The sequence below is a fragment of the Bos javanicus genome, chromosome 20 (genome assembly GCF_032452875.1).
Source record: "Bos javanicus breed banteng chromosome 20, ARS-OSU_banteng_1.0, whole genome shotgun sequence".
Classification (NCBI taxonomy): Eukaryota; Metazoa; Chordata; class Mammalia; order Artiodactyla; family Bovidae; genus Bos; species Bos javanicus.
The window spans coordinates 31,319,932-31,345,065 of NC_083887.1; the positions used below are offsets into that span (position 1 = coordinate 31,319,932).

The 25,134-nt window shown below is 45.9% G+C and overlaps 1 protein-coding gene across 1 annotated transcript in view; it reads right to left on the reverse strand.

The window, feature by feature from the left end:
- The window catches only part of NIM1K (NIM1 serine/threonine protein kinase), an 81,624-nt gene continuing 56,490 nt past the window's right edge, over positions 1-25,134 (reverse strand). Inside the window, exons 3-4 of the mRNA XM_061393610.1 lie at positions 7,682-7,950; positions 1-4,613 (exon numbers count right to left, since the gene is read on the reverse strand). Coding sequence (XP_061249594.1) covers positions 3,864-4,613; positions 7,682-7,950 — 1,019 coding nt within the window. The 3' untranslated portion in view covers positions 1-3,863. The remainder of the gene's footprint in view (positions 4,614-7,681; positions 7,951-25,134) is intronic.

A 25,134-nucleotide genomic window follows, 5' to 3' on the forward strand; every position in this document is an offset into this window, starting at 1 on the left:
TAACTTCATCAACTTACTTTAATTTACTCATCAGACTCTGAAAGAGAGCAGATGGCTAATGACGGTGGACCGCTGTTAGTCTCAGTTTTCACCGCCATATTGGGTGTGCATTTTACACAAAGACTCTAGCATTGATATGCAGCTATTTGGGGGGAAATTTTCATTTTCATTTTACATCAAAAGGGAGGATTAAAAGCAGTTCACAGGCATACAGAACAGACTTATGGACACCGGGGGCAGGGGTTGGGGAGAAAGAGAGGTTAGGACATATGGAGACAGTAACATGGAAACTTACATTACCATATATAAAATAGCCAATGGGAATTTGCTGTATGACTCAGGGAACTCAAACCAGAGCTCTGTAACAACCTAGAGGGGTGGGATGGGGAGGAGGGTGGGAGGGAGGTTCAGGAGGAAGGGACATGTGTATTCCTAAGGCTGATTTATGTTGATGTTTGGCAGAAACCAACACAATTCTGGAAAGCAATTAACCTTCAATTAAAAAATAAATTTAAAATTAAAAAGAAGTTTACACTTTTCTGGGATAGACAGAAATTCTCACTTACTCTATTGTCCCGAGGCAATGTGAAATCTCCTGCTCTATGTCACAAGATAGTCTAAAAGGACCTTCATCATCTGGACACTCTGCAGCACTTTATGCTGGTCCATACGACAGCATTCTAGGTGGATGTGGCATCAGAAAGTAACGAGTCCTACAGAGGCCGTACTAAGACGTGTGTGTCAGAGTGTGGGTGATAAGTCCTATGAAAATGCAGGGGCCAGGCCACACTGATGAAGCATGTAGAGACCAGTGACTTGAGGCACATCTCTGTATGTTGCACCTTGTACCTTTATCACTGAGATAGAGACACGGGGTTTAGTAGGCCTCTCTGGGTTTTGGAAACACACGTTGCACCTGGTATATTCCTCCAGCCCATTTATCAGGGCTGCTGGTTTCAGGTGGATGCTACAGAAAAAAGACCTACAGTAGTTTCAGGCTTCACTGCAAACTGCATTGCTACTCTGTCTAAGTGGTGCTTAAGAACACAGTGTGTTCTTTGGCCACCCCTGCAGAAGGTTATAGACAGCCCTGCAGGATCCGGGAGTGAGCCACGCTTTCTGCAACAGAGATCTCCTCAAGCTCTCGGCATGTTTCTGGGCCCTAGGAGAGACTGAGCACCTGATTATGGGTCACCAAGGGACCAAGCAGATCTCTTTGTGAGCTGAGCATTATCAGATCCACAGAGTCATACATTCGGACAGACAAAGCAACGATTCATCCTCACAGAGCTGACATCTACACAGGATATAGGTTCACCTTTCCTGTCTTGAGTGAATCCTCCAAGACCATCATGCGAGGTCCTAGAGAATACCTGATCCATTGTCATGTATATTACATACCATTGCCTCAAATACCACATCTTTGGTAAAAGCAGTGGGGGCAACGGGCACATGACCATGGGATGTACTTCTCTTATTAAGTACCTCAGCAGTAGAAGCAGCCAGCAGAGACAGAGCAATGGAGCAGCTCAGTTAAGACACTGGCCATAGGACAACATGCTGCAGGGTTGGGGTGCTGACTCCCAGGATTCAGTATACATGCTTTAACACTGGCTCATAAATATATGCTCCTTGCTGTTAAAATATACAAGTCTGGGCACCAATAGATGGAAGCAGAATTGATTTTTCTTACCATGACAGTCTCTGATAGCTCAGTTGGTAAAGAATCCGCCTGCAATGCAGGAGACCCTGGTTAGATTCCTGGGTCAGGAAGATCCCCTGGAGAAGGGATAGGCTACCCACTCCAGTATTCTTGGGTTTCCTTTGTGACTCAGCCGGTAAAGAATCCCCCTGCAATGTTGGAGAACTGGGTTCAATCCCTGGGTTGGGAAGATCCTCTGAAGAAGGGAAAGGCTACCCACTCCAGTATTCTGGCCTGGAGAATTCCAGGGACTGTATGGTCCATGAGGTCGCAAAGAGTCGGAAATGATTCACCATGACAGTCAAGGACCCTCTTGAAGAATTTGTATTTCCATACTTTGGCCACCTGATGTGAAGAACTGACTCATTGGAAAAGACCCTGATGCTGGGAAAGATTGAAAGCAGGAGGAGAAGGGGAAGACAGAGGATGAGATGGTTGGATGGCATCACCGACTCGATGGACATGAGTTTGAGCAACCTCTGGGAGTTGGTGATAGACAGGGAAGCCTGGCGTTCTGCAGTCCATGGGGTCACAAAGAGTCGGACACGATTGAGTGAATGACATAAACTGACTAAGCAACTAACACTTTCACTTCTGACTCCAAAACTGGGGGCAGGGCCTCATAGTCTGTTTTAACACGCCTTCTGGGTGATTCTGGTGACCTGGAACTTGAGAATCACCCCTGGGACTTATTTGACTAATCCTACTGCATTAAGTCCTTCCAGCTCTCACCCCATGAAGGAGACTGACAGCAATGGATCAGACTTCAATGGAAGAAGAATATGAGGAGGGCTGGGGGTGGGCTGTGTCTGACCACCGATTTCAGATCCTTTCAGCCACACTTCCTTCTCCAGCCACTGATGCAGCAACCACTGGGGCAAGCTGGTGGCTTCACGCAGACCCTATTTGACTGCATCTTGTCCCAGGGCCAACTGTGTGTACCTCTTACTTCCTGCCCTGGGGTTGCCCCGGCTCTAAGGCATGAGAAGCATGGGGAGCCCCCGTGGCCCTCACTCATCACAATCTGGAGGTGCAGGTGGCATCGTAGGGCCCCAAGAGCAGCTGGATAGACACTTTCCCTTTTAGTACCCTGGGCAGACTCCTCAGATGTGTTTCATAAGGCTCCTCAGAGCATCCTACAGGACTGGGTGACAGTCACCTGGAGCACGGGCCACCCTGTAATGATCCTCCCTGCTTCTCTCCTCTACCCTCCTTCCTGCTCTCTAGGATCACGTCCCAAATCAATCACTCTACCTGGAGCCTCTGTCCTAGGCTCTGTTAGAAAAGAACCATGTCTCAAACCCTTCGTTGCTTGATGCTCACAGCTGGCTTTCCAAGTCACTCCTGCTCTCATTCAGATCTCAGATCGTCGGCTACACAAACCGGCCTTCCAAAACATACAAAGTGGCAAGCCTCTAATATCAGATTACTGTATTTGAATTATCTGTGTAGCATCTATTACTATCTGATATTTTAGAAAATGTTGTTGCTGTTGTTGGTACGTTTGTTCAGCACAAGACTATCCCACACAGGAGAGGAAGGACTTGGCCTATTTTTGATTTTGCAGGATCTTAAACAGTGCCTGGTATATGGTAATGTAACGCAATGTGTCTGCTCAGTCCTGTCTGACTCTTTGCGATCTCATGGACTGCAGCCCCCCAGGCTCCTCTGTCCGTGGGGATCCTCCAGGCAAGAATACTGGAATGGGTTGCCCATTTCCTCCTCCAGGGGATCGTTGGGATTGAGCCCATGTTTCTTGTGTCTCCTGCATTGACAGACAGCTTCTTTACCATTGAGCTAGCTGGGAAATTCATTCAGCAGTGGGGTTCAAACCCACACCTCTAGGGGATACTGCTATCTGAACACAGTACCCTGGACTGCTTGGCCATCCTATTTTGCAGCACCTTAAATCGTGCGTAGCACGTGGTTGGCACTGTAAATATTCCTCGATTAACTGAATGAAGGCTAGAGTTTGAGAATAAGACAAGATTGCAAACCAAGCTAGAATCTGAGCTAACAAACGTTTGGGAGGGGCAGGGGGAAATGCATATCTTAAATTTAAATTTATTTAAAAATTACAAAAAGTCTCCACTCAAGTTGGTGAAAAAAATTTAAAAGCAGCAACAACGATCTTAGTTAATTACCAACAATCTAATGCAATTTATAAAATTGAACAAAATTTGGATGTGTGTCTTATGCCTCTATAGACACGGGATCCTTTCTTTAGGTCCTTGTCTTTAGGGTCTGGTAGTATCATTATTGGAACACTTTCCAAAGCCTTTTTCCTTTGGACTCTATGCAGAATAATTCGATAGACCCCTGTGATGGAGCTTCGGGCATCTCTCCCTTGGTTATTGCGAATGTGCTCTTCCGTAATGCCCAAGTGTTCTAAAGTGCTTTTGACCTCATTTTCTTCTTCTTTGAGGCTGCTGGTCTCTGACAAATGTTTGGGATCTAGCTGGAAAGGCTCCAAAGGGGTGGGATATGGCACCCCCTGCATCCACTCATTGTTCATGATGGAGTCGATTCCGTACCTCTCGGCGGGTACTGGCTGGAGGACTCCCCGGATGAGGCGGAGGCAGGGCTCCGACACGTGTGGAGGCACGCTGTAGGTGCCTTCCAGGATGCTCTTCTTCAGTTTGGCCACGGTCTCTGCCCGAAATGGCATGGTGCCAGTCACCATGAAGTAGAGAAGCACCCCCAAGGCCCAGATGTCCACATAAACGCCGACGTAGTGCTCATCTCGAAAAAGTTCAGGCGCCGCGTAGGGTGGAGACCCACAGAAAGTGTTCAGCATTTCACCTTTTTTACTGACTGTACTGAATCCAAAGTCGCCCACCTTCACACAAGTATTATTGGTATAGAACACATTTTCTGCTTTCAGATCTCTGTGAATAATTTGGTTTTCATGCTGTGGAAAAAGACAAAGGAGGGAAAGTCATTTTCAAAGTAAAAGCCAACATTAAAGATACAGCAGTTGCTCTGAAACAGTGAAGTGATGTTGGTGTAACAACAGAAATTCAATGGAAATCAACTTAAGTCATATCAGATCTCAGACCTTGCAAGCTGCCCTGGCATAACCTTTAGCAAAATGTAACACCTGTACCCTCCAAGCAGACCAAAGGTTCTTTTCTGTGGAGTCAAAGCTGGAGTCTGTCCCTGACGTGGACTTAGGAATTAGTGCCAAAAGTAAGGCCTAGATGGGCTTCCCTCCTAGCTCAGTTGGTAAAGAATCTGCCTGCAATGCAGGAGATCCGGGTTCAATTCCTGGGTCAGGAAGATCCCCCAGAGAAGGAAATGGCAACCCACTTCAGTATTCTTGCCTGAAGAGTCTCATGTACAGAGGAGTCTAGCAGGCTACAGTCCATGGAGTCACAAGAATTGGACAAGACTTAGTGACTAAAGAGAGAGAGAGAATGAGAAAGACCTAGATCTTGTGAAACACAATGAGACAGTTAATCCTTCACCTCTGAGACCATATGCAGGTTTTCCTGGCTGAGCAATCTCTCGACTAGGGCCAACCTCAAGAAGAAAAAGAGCCCTCCTCCGACCCCCTACCCCTGCTCCTTTGGATGGGCTCCTCTAACTTTATACAATTCAGTAGAAGGGAGCAATTTATAGTGGACAAGTTTCTGGCAGCAGATCCCATCCCACCCTTGCATTCTGGATCCAGACAAGCTTGAAGACTCTTGACCAGTTTAATGCCAAGGGCACTTGGGAAATGGTTTAACGCTACTTTTCCAGATGGACCTTCCGGTGTAAGAATCCAAGCTTCGGAGCCTGACATTTTTATTAGTTCTAGGTTCAACTATGCCAGTTGTGTATGTGAATGTCAGCTTCCTTCTTTGTAAAACAGAACACTGAGAACCACCTCCTAAGGCTCTTGTATGGGCTTCCCTGGTAGCTCAAATGGTAGAGTCTGCCAGCAATGCAGGAGACCCCGGTTCGATCCCTGGGTCAGGAAGATCCCCTGGAGAAGGAAATGGCAACCCACTCCAGTATTCTTGTCTGGAAAATCTCATGGACTGAGGAGCCTGGTGGGTTACACCCCATGGGGTGGCAAAGAGTCGTACAAGACTGAGCAACTAACACACACACAAAGCTCTTGTGAGAACTGAACGTGATGCTGTATCTGCAGTGTTCAGCATGGTCCTGGCATACAGGAAGCAAACCCAATAAAATCCAGATCTATGCCTGTCATCCTCTCTTTTTGGAGACCTGAGAGCTGGAGAAAGTCATGGTATAGAGCCTCAGAGGACTCAGTCTGCATTCTCGACTGCTGGATCCTCTCTGCTCTCCTGCCAGATCTCTTTTCTGAGTAGAATGTGGAAGACTCTGACCATCTGCTCCACTGCTTGGTATTTGTTGTTCCGTCTCTCAGTTATATCCGACTCTTCGTGACTCCATGGACTGCAGCAGTCCAGGTTTCCCCGTCCTTCACTATCTCCCAGAGTTTGTTCAAACTCATGTCTGCTGAGTCGGTGATACCATCCAACCATTTCGTCATCTGTTGTCCCGTTCTCCTGCCCTCAAACTTTCCCAGCATCAAGGTGTTTTCCAATGAGTTGGCTGATCGTGTCAGGTGGCCAAAGTATTGGAGCTTCACCATTGTGCGTGGTATAGGTCTGGCTTAGTTCTCGGCCTGGGGAAAGTCCACCCCAGCACAGAGTCACTTAGGTGACAATCGGTGGTACCACAGCCACCACTATCAGGCTTAGGTTCTCCCTTGCTCACTTCTTTTTCTTCCCCCTCTCCCTCTCAAATGTGATCTTGGGGTCCCTAGGGCACTAATACCCTGCTAATAATTTGGCCAGGAGCTCACTGATTCCAGTTCTTATCTCACGACATCCAAGAAGAGGAGCAAAAGATACAGCTTCTCAGCTAACACAGATCCCAGAAAAGTGTCTCTTCCTGCCAGTTACTTTGAGGGCTGGGCAAAGAGGGTGGCCAAAACTTCTGCACTAACAGAGTGGTACAAGTAGTGGTCAGGACTGCAAGTCTGATTCCTCCTGTGTGCCCAGTAATATGGCTGTTGATAGGACACAGGAGAATCAGGGGGAGTGTGCTTACGGAAACCAGATTTATTTAAAGAAATAATCAGAGAACTAAAATCAGAAAGACACAAGCAAGTGTTAGTGTGCTGAGCACAGAGGCAGAAGAACTAGAAGAGTTCACCAAAGGCATCAAGATCAGTGCGGGCTGAGCCCAGACTGAAGAAAGCTTCACAGAGACAAGCTGAGCTGGGTCACGAAGTGTGGATGAGATCGGGACTGTGAGGCGTGATAAGCGGGGAGAGGGCATCCTAGACACAGAAGGAAGGCAAGGCCAAGAAGCAGCAAGAAGCCAGCTCTCTGAGTACCAGAAGACGGGGTTGGAGGAATGGGTGTGGCCAGGGAATGGGTATCGGTCGTCTGGCTGCTCAGAGTGACTCCTCCAACTTCCGCAGAAGCCAGGAGTAACTGAGACCCCTGGGCATCGCTTTGGAGGTCAGGAGCACAATCCCAGCCAGACATCTGACTCTCACGGAAGGGACTGCTATCTGCCCTTATAAAGGACTGAAGCCCTCGGGGATGCTTAGATCAGGGGGCCCCGACTCCCAGTATTGGCCCATGGCCTGTTAGGAACCAGGCTGCACAGCAGGAAGTGAGTGGCTGGTAAGAAAGTGAAGCTTCACCTGTGTTTACAGCTGCTCCCTGTCACTCGCGTTACTGCCTGAGCTCTGCCAAGGGTATTAGATACTCAAAAGAGTTCGAAACCTACTGTGATCGGTGCATAGGAGGGATCTAGGTTGCAAGCTCCTTATGAGAACCATCCTGAAACCACCCCCTGCCCTGGTCCATGGAAAACTTGTCTTTCACAAAACTAGTCCCCAGTGCCCAAAAGTTTGAAAACTGCTGGCTTAGACAACGGTAAACTAAAGCTCCATGCTTCCATTGTGGGGGGAATGGGAGCTAGATCCTCCCTCCTCACCCTGCTCACCATATGCTTCACGGCAGACACAATCTGGGAGAAGATGAGCTTGCTTTCTGGTTCTGAGAACTTCCCTTCCGTGCTGATCTTCCCAAAGAGCTCCCCTCCCCCTGCATACTCCATCACCAGGTGGAGCTTGGATAGAGTCTCCACGACCTCATAAAGGCGGATGATGTTGGGATGGTGCAGTTTTTCCATGCTGGAGATTTCACGGGATAGCAGCCTTTGAGTTTTCTGGTCTAACTTGGTTTTATCCAGGATCTTAATAGCCACTTTTTCTGGAAAAAAAGAAAAAAGTCAAAGGATGTGCCTGAGTTCATAGCTGCTTAGAACTGGAAGGAACCTAGTCCCTTTATTTTTATTTTAATAGACAAAGAGGTTAAGTGGCTGTTTATAGCTCAGAGAGCTCCTAGCAATTTCCGAGTTCAACATCAGTGCTGGTCCCTGGGATCAGTATGACTCTACCATGTATAGGTTTTAATGCCAACTTCTGCCTCCCCAGGAGGTTTCAGTTTGGTGAGGTTTATCCAGTTTTCTGGATAAAGCACTTCTACGTAGCCAACAGAGACTCTCTTGATCAGGTCCAAGCCACCCCTTCAGCCTCATTGTCCATCATTCCTGTCCATGGTCCCCACCTCCCCATGTACCCTTCAGTTCATTACAGGATGCTTTGCAGTTCACTGAAAAGGTCTTTTACATTCACACCTGAGATCTCTTCTCTACCTGCGTCTACCAGGAGTATTTCTCTATCTGGCTCATCACTCCTTCCCTATCTTTACTTGGTTAATGACAGATGATTCTTCACGGCCAGCCTCAGAAACAACCTCTTCCAGGAAGCCTTCTATGACACCTGTCCCCGGAAGATGACATCCAATTTCTGTGTATTCTCTATACAATAATCTCAGCACCCTGCCCTGAAAATGATGACTCCTTACTCGTTTCTTCTTCCTACCCTCTTCCTGCCTGGGCTGCATTCTGATTTGACGTTGTCAGTGCCTGGCACACCATGTACCAGCATGGAAAGCATCAGTGCTCAGTGTGGGTGAAGTGTTAGAGAGCCATGAGGAGATGGGCACTGCAAGGTACCACTGGTGGGAGGACTAGTTGGTAAGATGGTTCTGGATTGTAGTTTGGTTTTACATCTTGAGAGCCTTAAAAATGGTCGAATACTTTACCCAGACTTTTTCCATTTTGGCAGTTAATCTTAAATAATCTGATGCATATACAAGCTTGCTTGTGTAAGAAGACTTCGGTGATACAGAGAACAGCTTAGGAGTCTAGCGAGAGATATAGTTAAAATAAAATGTGGTTCACCTATCTCCACAATGGTACAGAGCTATCAAAATGGTATGTGCAGGGATTAAAATAATGATCTTGATCTTTATTGATAGACATGGAAAGATATTCAATATAGAACATGTGAGAGAACTTCCCTGGTGGTTCAGTGGTTAAAAATTCACCTGCCAATGCAGGATACATGGGTAGGATCCCTGGTCCTGGAAGATCCCACATGCTGCAGGACAACTAGACCCATGAGCCAAACTACTGAACCCCACACTCTAGAGCCTGTGCTCTGCAACAAGAGAAGTCACTGCAATGAGACGCCCGTGCAGTGCAGCTACAGAAAGCCTGCATGAAGCAACAAAGACTCCACGCAACCAATAAATAAATAAACATTAAAAACAAAGAACATGAGGAAAAACACAAATATGCATTTGCATAGGAAAAAAATCTGGCAAGATAATACACCAAATGCTTAGAATAGTTATATTATTAATAGGGGGATCACGGATGGTTTTCCTTTTTTAATTTTCCTACAATTAATTATACAATTAACATCAATGAATTACATATTAAAAATGGTTAATGTTTGAAAATGAATGAATCTCTACTAAAAACTGACACTTCATGTTTTTGCTCAAACTGGACCAGACTTTGATAATTTTCCAGGCAAGAAAACTTCTGAGAACACAGGATGGCAAGGCTCCTATTTGACCTACTTGAAAAACAACTGCTTTGAAGAACTTTGGCACAGTGTGTGTCCTCAATCCCTTAGTCGTGTCCCGCTCTTTGTGACCCCCATGGACTGTAGCCCGCCAGGCTCCTCTGTCCATGGAATTCTCCAGGCAAGAATACTGGAGTGGGTTGCTATTTCCTTCTCCAGAGGATCTTCCCAACCCAGAGATCGAACCCAGGTCTCCTGCATTGCAGGTGGACTCTGAGCCACTAGGGAAGCCCAAGAATACTGGCGTGGGTAACTTATCCCTTCTCCGTGGGATCTTCCCAACCCAGGAATCAAATCGGGGTCTCCTGCTTTACAGGAGGATTCTTTACCAGCTGAGCTACCAGCTGAGCTTCTATCTTACAGGCGTGAAAATAGAAGCAGCTAGTTTAAAGTAAGAGTGTCAGTGGTTTGTTTAAAGTAGGTCATAGGTCTCCCAGAAGACAGCGGCAGGATTTCCCGGTGCCTGATGTGACCACGCTGGCTCAGGGTGTCCGCAATATCGCAACATCGTGGGGGAGGCTCTACCGAGCGGAACCCTGGGGGCTTCCGCGCCCTCCCTCCGCAGGCCATGCTCCAGGCAGAGGGACGGACAGCCCCGGCTATCCCCCCGGGGTACGGGGGGTGGGATAAGGTGGGGTAGGGGTCCCCTCTCTCGTCGTGGCTTTCCTACTCTTCAGTCTTTGGGATTAAGAATCCGGGCAGCTGTTCACCTGAAACAGAAACTTTGGTTTTGCGTAGCCCGTTAGGCGAGCTGTTATTTTATTTATTTATTTATTTTTTATAATTCTCACAGCACACAATCCACCCATAGTGTGCAGTTCCATGGTTTTTTAGTACACTTGGAATTGTAAAGCCATCCCCACAGTGCAGGAGACCTGGTTTGATCCCTGGGTCGGGCAGATCACCTGGAGGTAGGGCGCGAGCTGTTGTTTTTAAGAGCGAGAATAGTGAATTCCGTCCTTCAGTCTGGCAGCTTGCCGGTAGGAGAGGCCGCCTCTCCTCCGCCCGGTCCTCCCAGCGCCCGCCCGGCTTCAGTTCAGGTGTGGGTCCTCCTCTGTCTCCCCCTCCCGCCCGGGAGCGGCACGCTCGCTCCTCGCACTGAGTGCAGGTCAGGCGCTGTCTCAAACCGCCCTTTAAACACCATCCTAGTTTTGGTTTTTCAGTTGTATACCTGAGTGGTTGTGAGCAGAGGCTGCCCTCCCAGGGCCGGGGTCAGAGTTAGGCAAGAGAGGAGCTGTGAAGGGAAGCCCTTCCTGAAATTCTACACCCTATGAAATGGCAACCCACTCCACTGTTCTTGCCTGGAGAATCCCAGGGATGGCGGAGCCTGGTGGGCTGCCGTCTATGGGGTCGCACAGAGTCGGACACGACTGAAGCGACTTAGCAGCAGCAGCAGTATGTCTGCTCACTCTAGTCCCAACCTGCTTCCTCCACCATGCCTCCTCTAACACTAATGAATAATCATAGAAAACATTTAAAAATCCCTGGTGTTCTGGATTGCCACTAAGTGGTAGAAATCGCAGTTCCATGGAGAACTAGGTCTCTAAGTCCACTCCTTCAACAAATGTTCAGGCAGTACCTACTGTGTTCCAGATGGTGAAGAAGACAGACATATGAGACAGAGGGTTTGAGAAAAACCTTATTACACTGTGGCATGTGTTAGGAAGGGGTGCAGATGGGAGAACAGACAGCTCCCCATTAAGAAGTGACACACCCTGTGACCAGGAGGTGAGGAAGGAGGCCCAATACCTGGCCATGGGAAGGGGACAGCGTGCCAGGTCTGGGCAAGATGTCGTGTTTGTGTTTGAAGATCCCACTATGTTGGACACTGGGAATTGAAGGGGCGGCGGGGTGGGCGGTGGAGGGGAAGGAGTCACTAACCAGCCCGGAGCAGTAGGCAGGTGTCACATGACCCAGAGCCTTCGAAGTTATTTCAAGAAATGTAGCCTTGGGTCTTCCCTGGTGGTCCCGTGGTTAAGAATCTGCCTTCCAAGGCAGGGGAAATTCGAGTCCTGGTTGGGGAACTAAGACCCCCACGTGCCTCAGGGCAACTAAGCCAGCCCGCCCTGCCACGACTACTAGAGAGAAGCCTGTGCACTTCAACAAAAGATCCCACATGCTGCAATTAAAACCTGATGCAGCCAAATAAAGAAATATTTTTTAAAAAGAAAGAAATATAGCTTTGGAGGAAGGAAATGAAGAAATAGGTTATATGTGAAAAAAAATGTTGCCTGACCTATCAGTAAACAAAGAATGTTGCAGCCATCAAGCCTTCACATTACAGCCGCTGAAGGTGAGCCCTGAGGGAACTGGGGACGGAAATGGGATGCCAGCCATCAAGCAGTCACCCCGAAGTCACCCCCATCCGCAACCCCAGCCCCCTGCACCCGAGGAGACTCAGGAGGGGAAAGCACAGGATAATGGCTCCATTAGCTGAGGTGCATATCCGAGGAATGGTTTCAATGAGTCCAGACTCTTGCATCTTCCCAGACATAGAAAAACGCTGAATTCCTTAACTTGGGATATCTGGTTTTCTTTAACAGTAATCTTTTGGACTTCTGACTACCTGGTCTTTGTTGCAAGAACTCCTATATATTCTGGCTCCTCCTCTACCTCTTCAGAGCAATCTCTCAGAGATATCTGAGAGACTGTGTCCCCCACTTAAGTCCTCAGTTTTGTCTGCTGAATAAAAGATTATTCTCAACTTTTAGGCTGTGCTTTTCATTTTCAATTGACAAGGACAGATTACGAGGTACAAACTTCCAGTTATAAAATAAAAGTCACAGGGATGTAATATATAGGTTAGGGAATATAGTCAATAATATTATAATAACTCTATATGGTGACAGATGACTTATGGTGATCATTTTGTATTGTATAAAAATATTGGATCACTATGTTGTATACCTGAAAGTAATATAATTTCTTTTTATCAGGGAAGCCCATTATAATATTGTAAGGCCATTATAATATTGTACTTCAAATTTTTTTTTAATTGCCTTTATTTTTAGAGAAGAATAAAACATAAATTAACATTTATTCTTAAAATGTGGGAAGACATTTTAAGGTTTTAAGGGATTGTTATAATCTGATTTCCATTTTATTCTTTTTTAAAAAAATTTTTTTGGCTGCACTGGGTCTTCCTTACAGTGAATGGGATTTCTCTAGTTGCAGCTTGAAGGCTTCTCTTGTTGTGGAGCACAAGCTCTAGAATGTGCAGGTTCTCTAGTTGTGGTGTGAGGGCCTAGCTGCTCCGAGGCATGTGGGATCTTAGCTCCCTGACCAGAAATCGAACCCATGTCCCCTGAATTGCAAGGTGGATTCTTAATCATTAGACCCTCAGGGAAGTCCCTGATTCCCATTTTAGAATGGGTACTCAGGCTGCAGTGTGGGGAATGGATAGGAGCAGAGGATGCCTAAGGGCAGTGTTTTTGGAGGTGATGATAGCAATGGCAGAGAGAGGACTCCCTGGGTAGTGGCAGAGAGGAGAAAGAAAGAAGCAGAGAAATTTGAAAGGTAAACCTCCCCTTTCTCCAAATTTAGTGAAAAGACTGACACATTCTTTAAACCAGGGCTTGCAAACTTAAATGTCTCTAGAGGCTAGGGTGGAAATAAGGTGGCAGGCTTACTGTAAGACAACAGGGAGTAGTGGGGACTGTGGCGTCCTGAAGAATACATGCCTCAAAGCAAAGAGGCAGCTGCTACTCAACTTCAGACAATTGTTACTATTGGGAATGTAGACTCAGTGTTGTCAAATCTAATGTTTTTCAAGAGACATCGGAATTGTAATGCAATCATTCTAATCATTAAGTATCAACAACTAATTCAAATTTTTCAAACCTAGAGTGGATCAACCAAAAATCTGTCTTTAGGACCAAGGAGACAAGGGGAAGGAAAAGATATTAGAACCTAGAGAGTGCTGTGTAGAGGCAGCTGCCTTGAGAGGAGCCACGACCATTCTTCCAGAGTATAGCTGGCCCGAATCAACCTCACAGTCAGGCTGGGGGGACACAGCTCAGATTCTTGCTCTCCTTCCTTTGATCCCCTGCAAGATCTCCCTACAAACCAAACTTAGCTGGAACTTAGAGGACTATAGTCTGGGACAGAGTGGAAAATGAAGGGTGGAAAATGGACCTGGGGGAGCAGATGGGAGATGTCCAGCACAGCAGGCTTGCGGGGTAAGAGAGCAGGATGCAGTAGAGTGAAAAACAAGGGGATATACCCCGAGTCATGGAGTCAGGGAAGATTTTTTAACACCTTCCCTGGAGTCTAAGTGTTAATTAGAGGAAAGTAGGGGAGAAGCAATAAGGAGATATATATATATATATGGAGGTGGATATATACTTAGGGGTGTATAGGGATGTATAGGAGAAAAGACCTTGAGACAGGAAAGCCCCTGACACCTTAGGGGACTAGTCTATTCACTTTTTTGATTAGCTTCCCTTACTAATAAAACATTTTTAAGCACTGCTCTAATATATGTATATTTACAAATTAGATGCATGCACTATTAATATCTTTTTGCCTTTTCATACTGTTCATGGGGTTCTCAAGGCAAGAATACTGAAGTGGTTTCCCATTCCCTTCTCCAGCGGACCACGTGTTGTCAGAGGAGAAGGGGATGACAGAGCATGAGATGGTTGGATGGCATCACTGACTCAATGGACATGAGTTTGAGTAAACTCCGGGAGTTGGTGATGGACAGGCAGGCCTGGCGTGCTGCAGTCCATGGGGTTGCAAAGAACTGGACATGACTGTGACTAAACTGTAACTGAACTGTAACTATAAATATACACACTGTTAGTATATGTAATCATTGATATTAAAAACCATGCAATTACAAATATAAAAAAAGGCTTTAATATTTTCCTCCCTCATCCCAATTGGCACCCCCACTTAGGCACCTCCAGGGGTACATGAACCCTACTTTGGAGACCACTGCCTTTGAGGAACTGAAAGAAGATCGTGGAGCTGGCACATGGGGAATGAAGGAAAAGATAAACCAAGATGAAGCCAGAGAGTCAGTCAGGACCAAAGTCCCTGAGTCATATTCTGGACCTCAGATTAAGGACACAGAGAAACAAGCCAGAGAGTCAGTCAGGGCCAAAGTCCCTGAGTCATATTCTGGACCTCAGATTAAGGACACAGAGAAACCATGGGAAAGTTCCTTTTCTTTTTTTTTCTTTATTTTATTTTATATTGGAGTATAGTTGATCAGACGATAAAGAATCTGGGGAGACCTGGGTTCGATCCCTGGGTTGGGAAGATCCCCTGGGGAAGGGCATGGGAACCCACTCCAGTATTCTTGCCTGGAGAATCCCCATGGACAGAGGAGCCTGGTGGGCTACAGTCCATGGGGTTGCAAAGATTCAGACACAACTGAGAGACTAAGCACAGCACAGCACATAGTTGATAAACAACAACAATGTTGTGTTAGTTTCAGCTGAACAGCAAAGTGATTTCAGTTATACACATATCCATTCTTTTTCAAATTATTTTCCCATTTAGGTTGTTACATAATATTGAGCAGAGTTCCCTGTGCTACACAGTAAGGCCTTGTTACTTACCCACTTTAAATATAGCAGTGTCAATCCCAGACTCCCTAACTATCCCCTCCACCCCCTACCCTTCCCCTCTGGTAACCAAAAGAAACCACTAGAAAGTTTCAAGCAGAGAGCTAGCTTACATGACCAGGCTTGCATTTTCTAAAAGATCACTTCTGGCTGCCGTGTGGATAAACATGGATGAGGGAGACAGATTACAACAGCTTAATCAACTAGGAAAGGGTGAGATATTTAGAAGGCGGAGTCAGTAGGACTCGGGGTTCAGCTAAGGTTTAGGGTTGAAGAAGAGGTCAAGGTTTCTGGGTTGAGGAACTGGGAGGATGATGGCATGTGTTGGAGAAGCATCTTTATTGTTGTTGGCATGGGTTTGTGTGCTCCCTCAGCATCTCTGCTCTCTCTCTCATCCTGTTCACTCAGCTAAAACATACCTGGTCACACCCAGCCTCTCACCTACTCTCTGCCTGTACCCAGGCAGTGACATGATGGCTTGTCTCACTTTGAATTCATGATTTATAACCTCGGGTGCGTCTTTAATGCTCCTGGCAAACACTTTATTTGTCTGGTCCAATAACACTCCTACACTTTTAGATGGTACTTTCATGGCTTCTTTTCTCCCATCAGTTCTTTAATGCTTTCTCTCCTTGCTCATAGCTGAATGACCTTGCTTTCTATTGTATTGAGTAAAGAAAGCAATATAAGAGAATTTCCTCAAGTCTTCCAACCTACCTGAATCTGTGCTCATAAACTCTGTCTTCCTTTTTGTTCTTCTGGATAAATGGTCCCTGCTCCTAAGGCCTGGCTAAGACGCCTCTACCTGTTGAATAGATTCCATCTACTCTCATCTACTCAAGAATGGGCAGCCAAAATTTCTTTCTTCTCTCCTGCATCATCGATTTTAACCTTTCTACTTAATCTTTTCCATCTGCATACATTCATGCTATTTACCCATCTAAGAAAAATGAAAAATCTTCCCAACAAAAATACATACATGCTAGCAAAAGACTGTACTAAAATATTCATAGTAACATTATTCATAGTAGCCCCAAATTGGAAACTATCCTCATGTTCATCAACAATAGATGGCATAAATTATAATATATTCATACAATGAGCTGCTGTATAGCATAAGAATGAAGCACCTAAACTACACAAAATAATATGAATGGTTTCCCCCCGCCAGAAAATTTTTTTTTTGGCTCTGCTGTGTGATTTGCACCATGGATTGAACTAGGGGCCCTGGCAGTGAGGGTGCTGGGTCCTAACCACTGGACCAGCAGGGAAGTCCCTGGTTTTCACAAATTTAATATTGAGCACATGAAATAAGACAAAAAAGAAGACACGCTGTATGAGGTCATTTACATAAAGTTTTACAGGTAATCTGTGATGTTAAAAGTCAGGATAGTGGTTACACTTGTTTAGTGGCTATGTTGTGTCCTACTCTTTTGAGACTCCATGGACTATAGCCCACCAGGTTCTTCTGTCCATAGGATTTCCCAGGCAAGCATACTGGAGTGGGTTGCCATTTCCTTCCCCAGGGGATCTTCCCAACCCAGGGATCGAACCCACGTCTCCTGCATTGGCAGGTGGATTCTTTACCCCTGAGCCACCAGGAAAGCCCAGTTATATGTGGGGATGTAGTAAATAGAAGCGGGGATGGGGAGCCTCTGAAGTACTGGGGATGTTTTCTCTTGAACTTGGTGGTGGTTATATAGGTCTTTTTTAGTTTGGAAAATTCATTTAACTGAATATTTCAGATTTAAAAACTTCATTTGTGTATTTATGTACACTGAACATGTTTTAAAAGTTTTTGAGAAGTCACAGAAAAACCTCACTTCCCCCTTCAGCATCAGGCCTCTTTTTCTCATTCTCTGTATAGAAAAGCTCCCTTAAAGAGTTGGTCCTATGTCACTGTCCCAGTTCTCCCACTATATATATTTTTTAATTTATCTATTTATTTGGCTAAGTTGCCAAATAAATCTTAGTTGCGGCACTCGGGCTCTTCTTTGCAGTGCACGTGCTCCTGTAGTTGTGGCTGCCGCCTTAGGTGCCCCTCAGCACGTGGGGTCGTAGTTCCCCAACCAGGGATCAAACTCATGTCACTGTATTACAAGGCAGATTCTTAACCCCTGGACCACCAGGGAAGTCCCACCCTCATTATACCTTAAGCCTAAGAGATAATGCTACTAAAAATGCTCTTCTCAGGGTCACCGATGATCTCCAAGTTGCTAAAAACAATGGCCAGTTCTCAGGCTTCATCCCTCCTCCTAGAAACATCTTTGCACTGAGTTTCTGACGAAACACACTCTTGGTTTTCCTCCTACCTCTTGCCACTTCTTCTAAGGTTCCTTTGCTGTGTTCTTTTCATCTGCCCAGCCTCTAAATGTTGGACACCTGAAGGCTCAGTCCTTGGCCATCTCTACAATCATTTCCTTGGTGATCCCAGGTTCATATATACACCTGCCTACAAGATCTCTCCATGTGGCTGTCTCAGTTTGGGTTCCGAAGAAGATCATGAGGTAATGATTCAACTGCAAACAGTTGATGAGGAATGGTACAGCTGTACCCAGCAAACAGTGGTAGAAGAATGAGGAAGTGAGAGAGGAAAGGAAAGGCAGCCAATTAAGGATGTGTTACTAAGCAAGTTACCAGTTAATTCTGTATGACTCTTAGCATAACTGACACCATCCTGGGCCCATACAATTCCTCATGTCCTTCCACTGACCCTATCCAGGACTGCACCATGCAGTAAATCACTTTTCTGTTGTCAAGAGCTTTGTAGTTAATATTGTTGTTTAGTCGCTAAGTTGTGTCTCTTTCAGACTGTAGCCTACCAGGACTGTAGCCTACCAGGCTACTCTGTCTATGGGATTTTCCAGGCAAGAATACTAGAGTGGGTTGCCATTTCCTTCTCTAGGGGATCTTCCCAACCCAGGGATCAAACCCGGGTATGCTGCATTGGCAGGCGGATTTTCTACCGCATAGATATTGTTTAAGGTTTGTTAAGTCCAGGTGGCCTCTATGCTCTGTTAGTTCCCAAATAATGATGAAGACTTTTGCTGACATATTCCTGGTACCCACAAGACTCGTTACCCTTTCAATCATCTTGATTCAGGAATACACTTGCTGTTTTAAGCACATACATACCCCCATATCCTAGATTGGCTCTAAAATTGTCCCAGTGGCCGGTTGGCAGTGCAGAGTACACCCTACAAATGCTTCCAGATCATTGTCTGTCCAATCCTGATCCCACCTTATGAGTAAGTTACCCTTTAATAAACTGATCCATGAGGCTTATGGCACTGACTGCTTCATTTTTTACTGGGGATTTTTTTTTGTTCCTTCCATCCACCAAAAATCCTGCTGCGAGTTATCATTTGAGTTTTACTAGCCAAAGAATTGATACTTTTGAACTGTGGTGTTGGAGAAGACTCTTGAGAGTCCCTTGGACTGCAAGGAGATCCAACCAGTCCATTCTGAAGGAGAGCAGCCCTGGGATTTCTTTGGAAGGAATGATGCTAAAGCTGAAACTCCAGTACTTTGGCCACCTTATGTGAAGAGTTGACTCATTGGAAAAGACTCTGATGCTGCGAGGGATTGGGGGCAGGAGGAGAAGGGGATGACAGAGGATGAGATGGCTGGATGGCATCACTGACTCGATGGACGTGAGTCTGGGTGAACTCCGGGAGTTGGTGATGGACAGGGAGGCCTGGTGTGCTACAATTCATGGGGTCGCAGAGTCAGACACGACTGAGCGACTGAACTGAACTGACTGACTGATGAGAAGTGTGAGAGAGCGGGGGTACATCGGTTACTTCCAGTAACTGGTTGTTGGATGCTCTTGACAGATGTTAATTCCCCTGTATTTTTGGCCTCCCATACATGCAGGAAAAGCAGCTCCAGCAGCTAGAGAAAGCCCAGAGGCAAAGAGATGAGAGATGAAGGCCCGGCTTGCATGCCCTGAGATGGTAAGACCCAAAGAGGCACAAGTGAGGCACCAACAGCCTCTGCTGTGCTTGTGTAACAGGCATGTCCAACGTGTACATTCAATACTGATCTCTTCCACCCCAAACCCGTTCCTCCTACAGTCTTCCCAGTTTTGGTAAATGGAAACTATTCTTGCAGTCAAAAACCTTGAGTACTTGACTCTTCTCTTTTACACTCCACTTTCAATCTGTCAGCAAATCCTATTATCTCTACTTCTAAATATAGCCAAAAGCCAGCCCCTTCTCAGCCTCTCACTGCCCCCTTCCTGGCCCAAGCCACCATTCTCTCTTGCCTGGATTATAATAGGCTCCCAGCTGATCTCTGCTTCTGACCCCTTGTAGCCTATTTTCAACAGAGCAGCCAGGGTGATCCTATTAAGCATAAGCCAGGTCGCATCATTTCTCTGCTCCCTTCAAGGGCTCTGGTTTCCCTTGTAGGAAAAAGCCAAAATCCTGACAATGCGGTATTGCACATTAGCCCTCCATAATCTGGTCCCTGCTGCTCTCCGCCGTGACCTGCCTTGGCCATTTCTAGAGTATTACAGGCACTCTCCCACCTTGATGCTCTTCTGAGGACTGTCCCCTCTGCCTGACCATGTTCCCCCATGGACCCCATGGCCAGTTTCCTCATTCTCTTCAGTTCAGTGATCACCTCCTCAGGAAGGCTGTCCCTGGGCATCTTGTCTAAAACTGCAGTCCCCAAGGCTCCACCCCCTTCCCTCTGCTCTATCTTCCTTCTTCTCTCTTATCACTACATAACATAATGAATATTTTCCTGGCTTATGTTCGTCTGTCTCTCTCCACTGGAGCATAAGCTCCACAGGACAGACTGTTGTCTATTTTGTTCACTGCTATATTTCCAGTCCCTAGAAAAGTGCCTGTTACATGGGAGGTGATCAACAAATATTTGTTGAATAAGTGACCTCATTTAATGCTCACAAGAGTCCAAGATAAGTATCCCCATTGAAGTATAAACTCAATTTTGCTTTTTTATTTACTATCGTGTCCCAAGCATCTTCCATGTTACTACAGACTCCCCATAATCGTGATTTTTTAATAGTTGTGTGACTTCCACCCAGTATATTTGCTTTAATGTCCTTGAGCATGCCTGTATCATTGGATCATATAAATTATTTTTAGTCTTTTGCATTATAAATATAGAACATTCTTTTATTATAGTAATTCTGGACTTTTTTTAGGATGGATTCACCAAAGCCACTAACTATTCTTAAAGCAAGAAAACATAATTTAATCTATTTTTACTTTATTTTTTTGGCTGCACTGGATCTTCGTTGCTGTGCTCTGGCTTTCTCTAGTTGAGGGGAGTGGGGGCTGGTCTTCGATTTGGTGTGTGAGCTTCTCATGGCAGTGGCTTCTCGTGTTGCAGCTCGAGAGTTCTAGAGTGCATGGGCTCAGTAGCTGTGGCGCTGGGGTTTAGTTGCTGCAAGGCATATCGCCTGCATTGGCAGGCAGAGTCTTAACCACTGGACCACCAGAGAAGTCCCTTTAATTTATTTTTTAATTGAAGCACAGTTGATTTACAATATCGTGTTAATTTCTGTTGTACAGCAGAATGACTTATACACATATTTTCATTATTTTTAACATTCTTTTGCATTATGGTTTATCCTAGGATACTGAATGTAGTCCCCTGTGCTCTACAGTAGGGCCCTGTTTATCCACTCTATGTGTAATCCCAAACTCCCAGTCCATCCCTCCCCTCCCCCACCCCTTTGGTAACCACAAGTAGATTCTCTACATCTATGAGTCTGTTTCTGCTTCGTAGATAGGTTCATTTGCACCATATTTTAGATTCCACATAAAAGTGATATCATACATTATTTATCTTTCTTTTTTCTGACTTCAGTTAGTACAATAATCTCTAGTTGCATCCAGCAAACATCATTTTAAATTGCTATTTTAAATGTACCCAATAGGAGAGATTGTCTTTAAAAACAAGTTGGGGGACTTCCTTGATGGTCCAGTGGCTAAGATTCTGTGCCACCACTGCAGGGGGCCCGGGTTCAAGCCCTGGTTGGGGAACTAGATCCCACGTGCTGCAACGAAAGATTCCGAGTGCAGCAACTAAGACTCAATGCAGCCGAATAAATAAAAATAAATATTTTAAAATACAATAAAAAAATAAACACCAGTAGGCCTTATTGATTAAGCTTTACTAGAGCCTGTGTGAGTCTTCCAGCTCTGTTCTCCTGGGAGATCACAGCATGAGGAACCCACCAGAGAGTACTGCCCTGCATGGCTCCCTCCCACATCTCTTCTCACTACCACTGGATTTTCAGAGGACTTTATTATACTGACTTAATTCACCAAGTATTGTTTGAATGCTTATTACTTATACTGAATGTGGGGGAAGTCTGAGGATCTATAAGACACAGTGTCTGACACCAAGGAGCCTGTGACCAGGACACACAAGACTTTCACTCTATCTGGATTTGTTAGGCTCCAAACTTTTATTATTCATTCATACTTTCTCTTGGGCTCCAAGATGGTCATTTAGCTCCTCTACTTCATGACCTCTGTGTATCTCCAAGTCAGGGCTTCAAAATCTGCAGTCTCAAATCCATTTCTTCTCCAGTAGTCACTATTCAGTATAAATCATTGAGGCCAGAAACATGGGAGACATTTTAAATTCTTCCCCTCCCTGTCCCTTCCTGCTCTTCCCCATGCAGTCGACCACAGGTTTTCCAATATTCTGAACTAGTCTTCAAATGCATCCTCTTCTCTCCATCCTCACTGTCACTTCCTTAGTTGAGATGGACATCGTCATTTGTCTGGACCATTAGACTAATATTTGATTCTGACATCCCTGACTCTTGGCAGTCCTCAACTTCAGTTCATTTTCCTCACTAAAATAATAATTAATCACTTTTGAGGCTTCCCAGGGGGCACAGTGGTAAGAGAATCCACCTGCCAATGCAGAAGATACAAGAGATGCGGGTTCGATCCCTAGGTCAGGAAGAGCCCCTGGAGAAGGGAATGGCAACCCATTCCAGTATTCTTGCCTGGGGAATTCCATGGACAGAGCAGCCTGGTGGGCTACAGTCCATGAGGTCACAAACAGTCAGACATGACTGAGCAACTAACACTTTCACTTTCCATTCCTTTATTTGGCTGTGTTGGGTCTCAGTTGCGGCACCCTCAATCTTTGATTTTTGTCAGTAAGCAGGATCTTTAGTTTCAGGGGGTGGGATCTAGTTCCCTGACCAAGGATTGAACCTGGGCCCCTGCACTGAGAGTGCAGAATCTTAGCCATGGGACCCCCTAGGAAGTCCCCCTCACTGAATTACTTTTAAATCTCCAAACACTCCTCACCCTGGCTCATACCTCCATTCACTTAACATCTCTCTCTGCCTGCCATCCCCCTTCCCCTTGTAGCATTTCTCCGCAAACCTCAAGACATAACACAAGCCTTTCCTGATCAACTGACCCTTTCCTGATCTCAGGTTCAGTCGAGCACACCCTTTGTCCCTTACCCTGTGACAGCACTTATCAAATGCTTCCTGTCTGTCTCCATTACTTACTGAGAGTTCCTGTCAAGCAAGAACCCTATCTTATTCACCTCTGCAAGGCACAGGAGAGTTAATTATACTTTAAAAAAAAAAGAATGAATGAACCGATGAATAAATAAATCAAGAGAGAAGGAGAAAGGGTTCTAGAAACGCGAGACTCGAGTGAAAGAGAAGAAGACAGGGAAGAAGGGGTCAGGAAGGGCAGCATCAGAGAAAGGGCCAGGCACTGTGGCCGCTTTTGCTTTTGATTGAGGCAACAGATGGGACATAAAATATTCAGAAGCTGAGTGTGTCATCTCTTTTGAGAAATTTCTCATCAGCTAAAATGGGACTCATGGTGGTTTCAGCCTGCTCTATTTGCTTGCAAGGCCCAAGGGAATCTGAGCCATTAGCTATAAAAATAAACTCCAGCCAACGGGGGGCCTGTATGGAGCCTTCTCCCGAGGGATCATGAGCAGCGGGCACCTTTTTATAAACTACTGTCTTAGAAGCTACCCCTGGCACTGAAACCTTCCATTTCCCTGGGAATCTCCTCCGTGATCTTATCCAGATTGTCCATGTTTCCTAGAAAACCTGATGACAATTCTGGGCCAGCTGGCTTTGTATGGGAACCATATTTAAACAAGTCGCTCTTCAGACGATGTCATCTGACACGGCTTGGTAACAGGATAGGGTATTTGGAATTCTCAGCAAGGTTAAACCACTCCCTGATAAATCTTCCCCCATTGTAGAGGTGAAGATTTCAGAGGTAGTCCCTCTGTCTTTCTATCCCAGTCCCCTCCAGGTAGGCTAATGTCCTCCTTCTTGTCACAAGTCACAGTCCTTTAAAAAAAAAAAAAAAATATATATATATATATATATATATATACATTTGTCTCTGCACCAGGTCTTAACTGCAGCATTGTTGTTCAGTCACTCAGTCATGTCCTGCTTGTTGCCACCTTATGGACTGCAGAAATCCAGGCTTCCCTGTCCTTCATTATTTCCTGGAGTTTGCTCAAACTCATGTCCATTGAGTTGATGATGCCATTCAACCATCTCATCCTCTGTCACCCCCTTCTCCTCCTGCCCTCAATCTTGCAGAATCTTTAGCTGCGCCACGTGAACTCTTAGTTTCAGCACTTAGAACTTAAGTTTCCTGACCAGGAGAGTTTTAGCCACTGGATCACCAGGAAGTCCCACAGTATTCTGGTCTTCACTCTGCATCTTCCCTGAGTTCTTGCTTCCTAATACATGAACTCCAAGAAAGCAATGGCACCCCACTCCAGTACTCTTGCCTCGAGAATCCCATGGATGGAAGGGCCTGATGGGCTGTAGTCCATGTGGTCGCTACAAGTCGGACATGACTGAGCGACTTCACTTTCACTTTTCACTTTCATGCGTTGGAGAAGGAAATGGCAACCCACTCCAGTGTTCTTGCCTGGAGAATCCCAGGGACGGGGAGCCTGGTGGGCTTCCGTCTATGGGGTCGCACAGAGTCAGACACGACTGAAGCGACTTAGCAGCAGTAGCGGCAGCAATACATGAACTGCCTGGCTTTTTCTTCATCCTCACATCAATTTGCATCTGGGTCCCCTTCTTCACACTCTCAGTCCCTTTTGTTCTCACCTTCCTATTCTTTCCTGGGCTCACTTCCAGGAGAACCAGAGGAGAGATGAGCATGGGACCAGGATGAGGCCATCAGGGGACAAGTCCATAATTAGGAGGTGAAGTCCAGGATTCATTTTCCTGTTGCATCAGTACAGCATGTGCAGGGACCTGCCATTACAATTTCTGGCTTTTGTTTATATGTATAATTGTTGAACTGATTTTTCCTCTTCCTGTGCTTTTAGCCGTCTTTCCCTCCTTTGCTCCCATACCATTCCATAAGCAGAGGGTGACACCGGACCTTTGATAACAAGGCTCCTCTGTAGAGGGTTATGAGTGAGGAGAGCATGACAGTGAGGCCACGGAGGCATCATCTGCACAAGCAGGAAAAGCCACGCTCTCTGAAACCCAAGGGGCTAGAGTTAAGTTAATTCTGTAACACAACAGGCAAGTAGCCTTTGGCATTTGAGATGACAGTCACTATGTAAATGCCAGTTGTTGATCCTCTTTCTTCTGTCCTCCTCACATAACAGTGTCTACAGAACCAGATGCTCTGCTGCCGTTGGCTAGTGGCAGTTCCCTGCTTAGCTGGTTACAGTCTCTGTGATGATACGTTATCATTTCGCAGTGCTCTCCACTCTCCCTTCTCAGAGATGCTTCTTTGGACCTTGGGCTTTTCTGACAGTGAGGTGGGCCTTGTGACCCAAGGGGCTGCCACTGACTTGACCCAGGCAGGCTCTTGACTCAGGGCGGCCCATCACCGGCTGGCCAGTGAGCACTTATATTCTCTCCC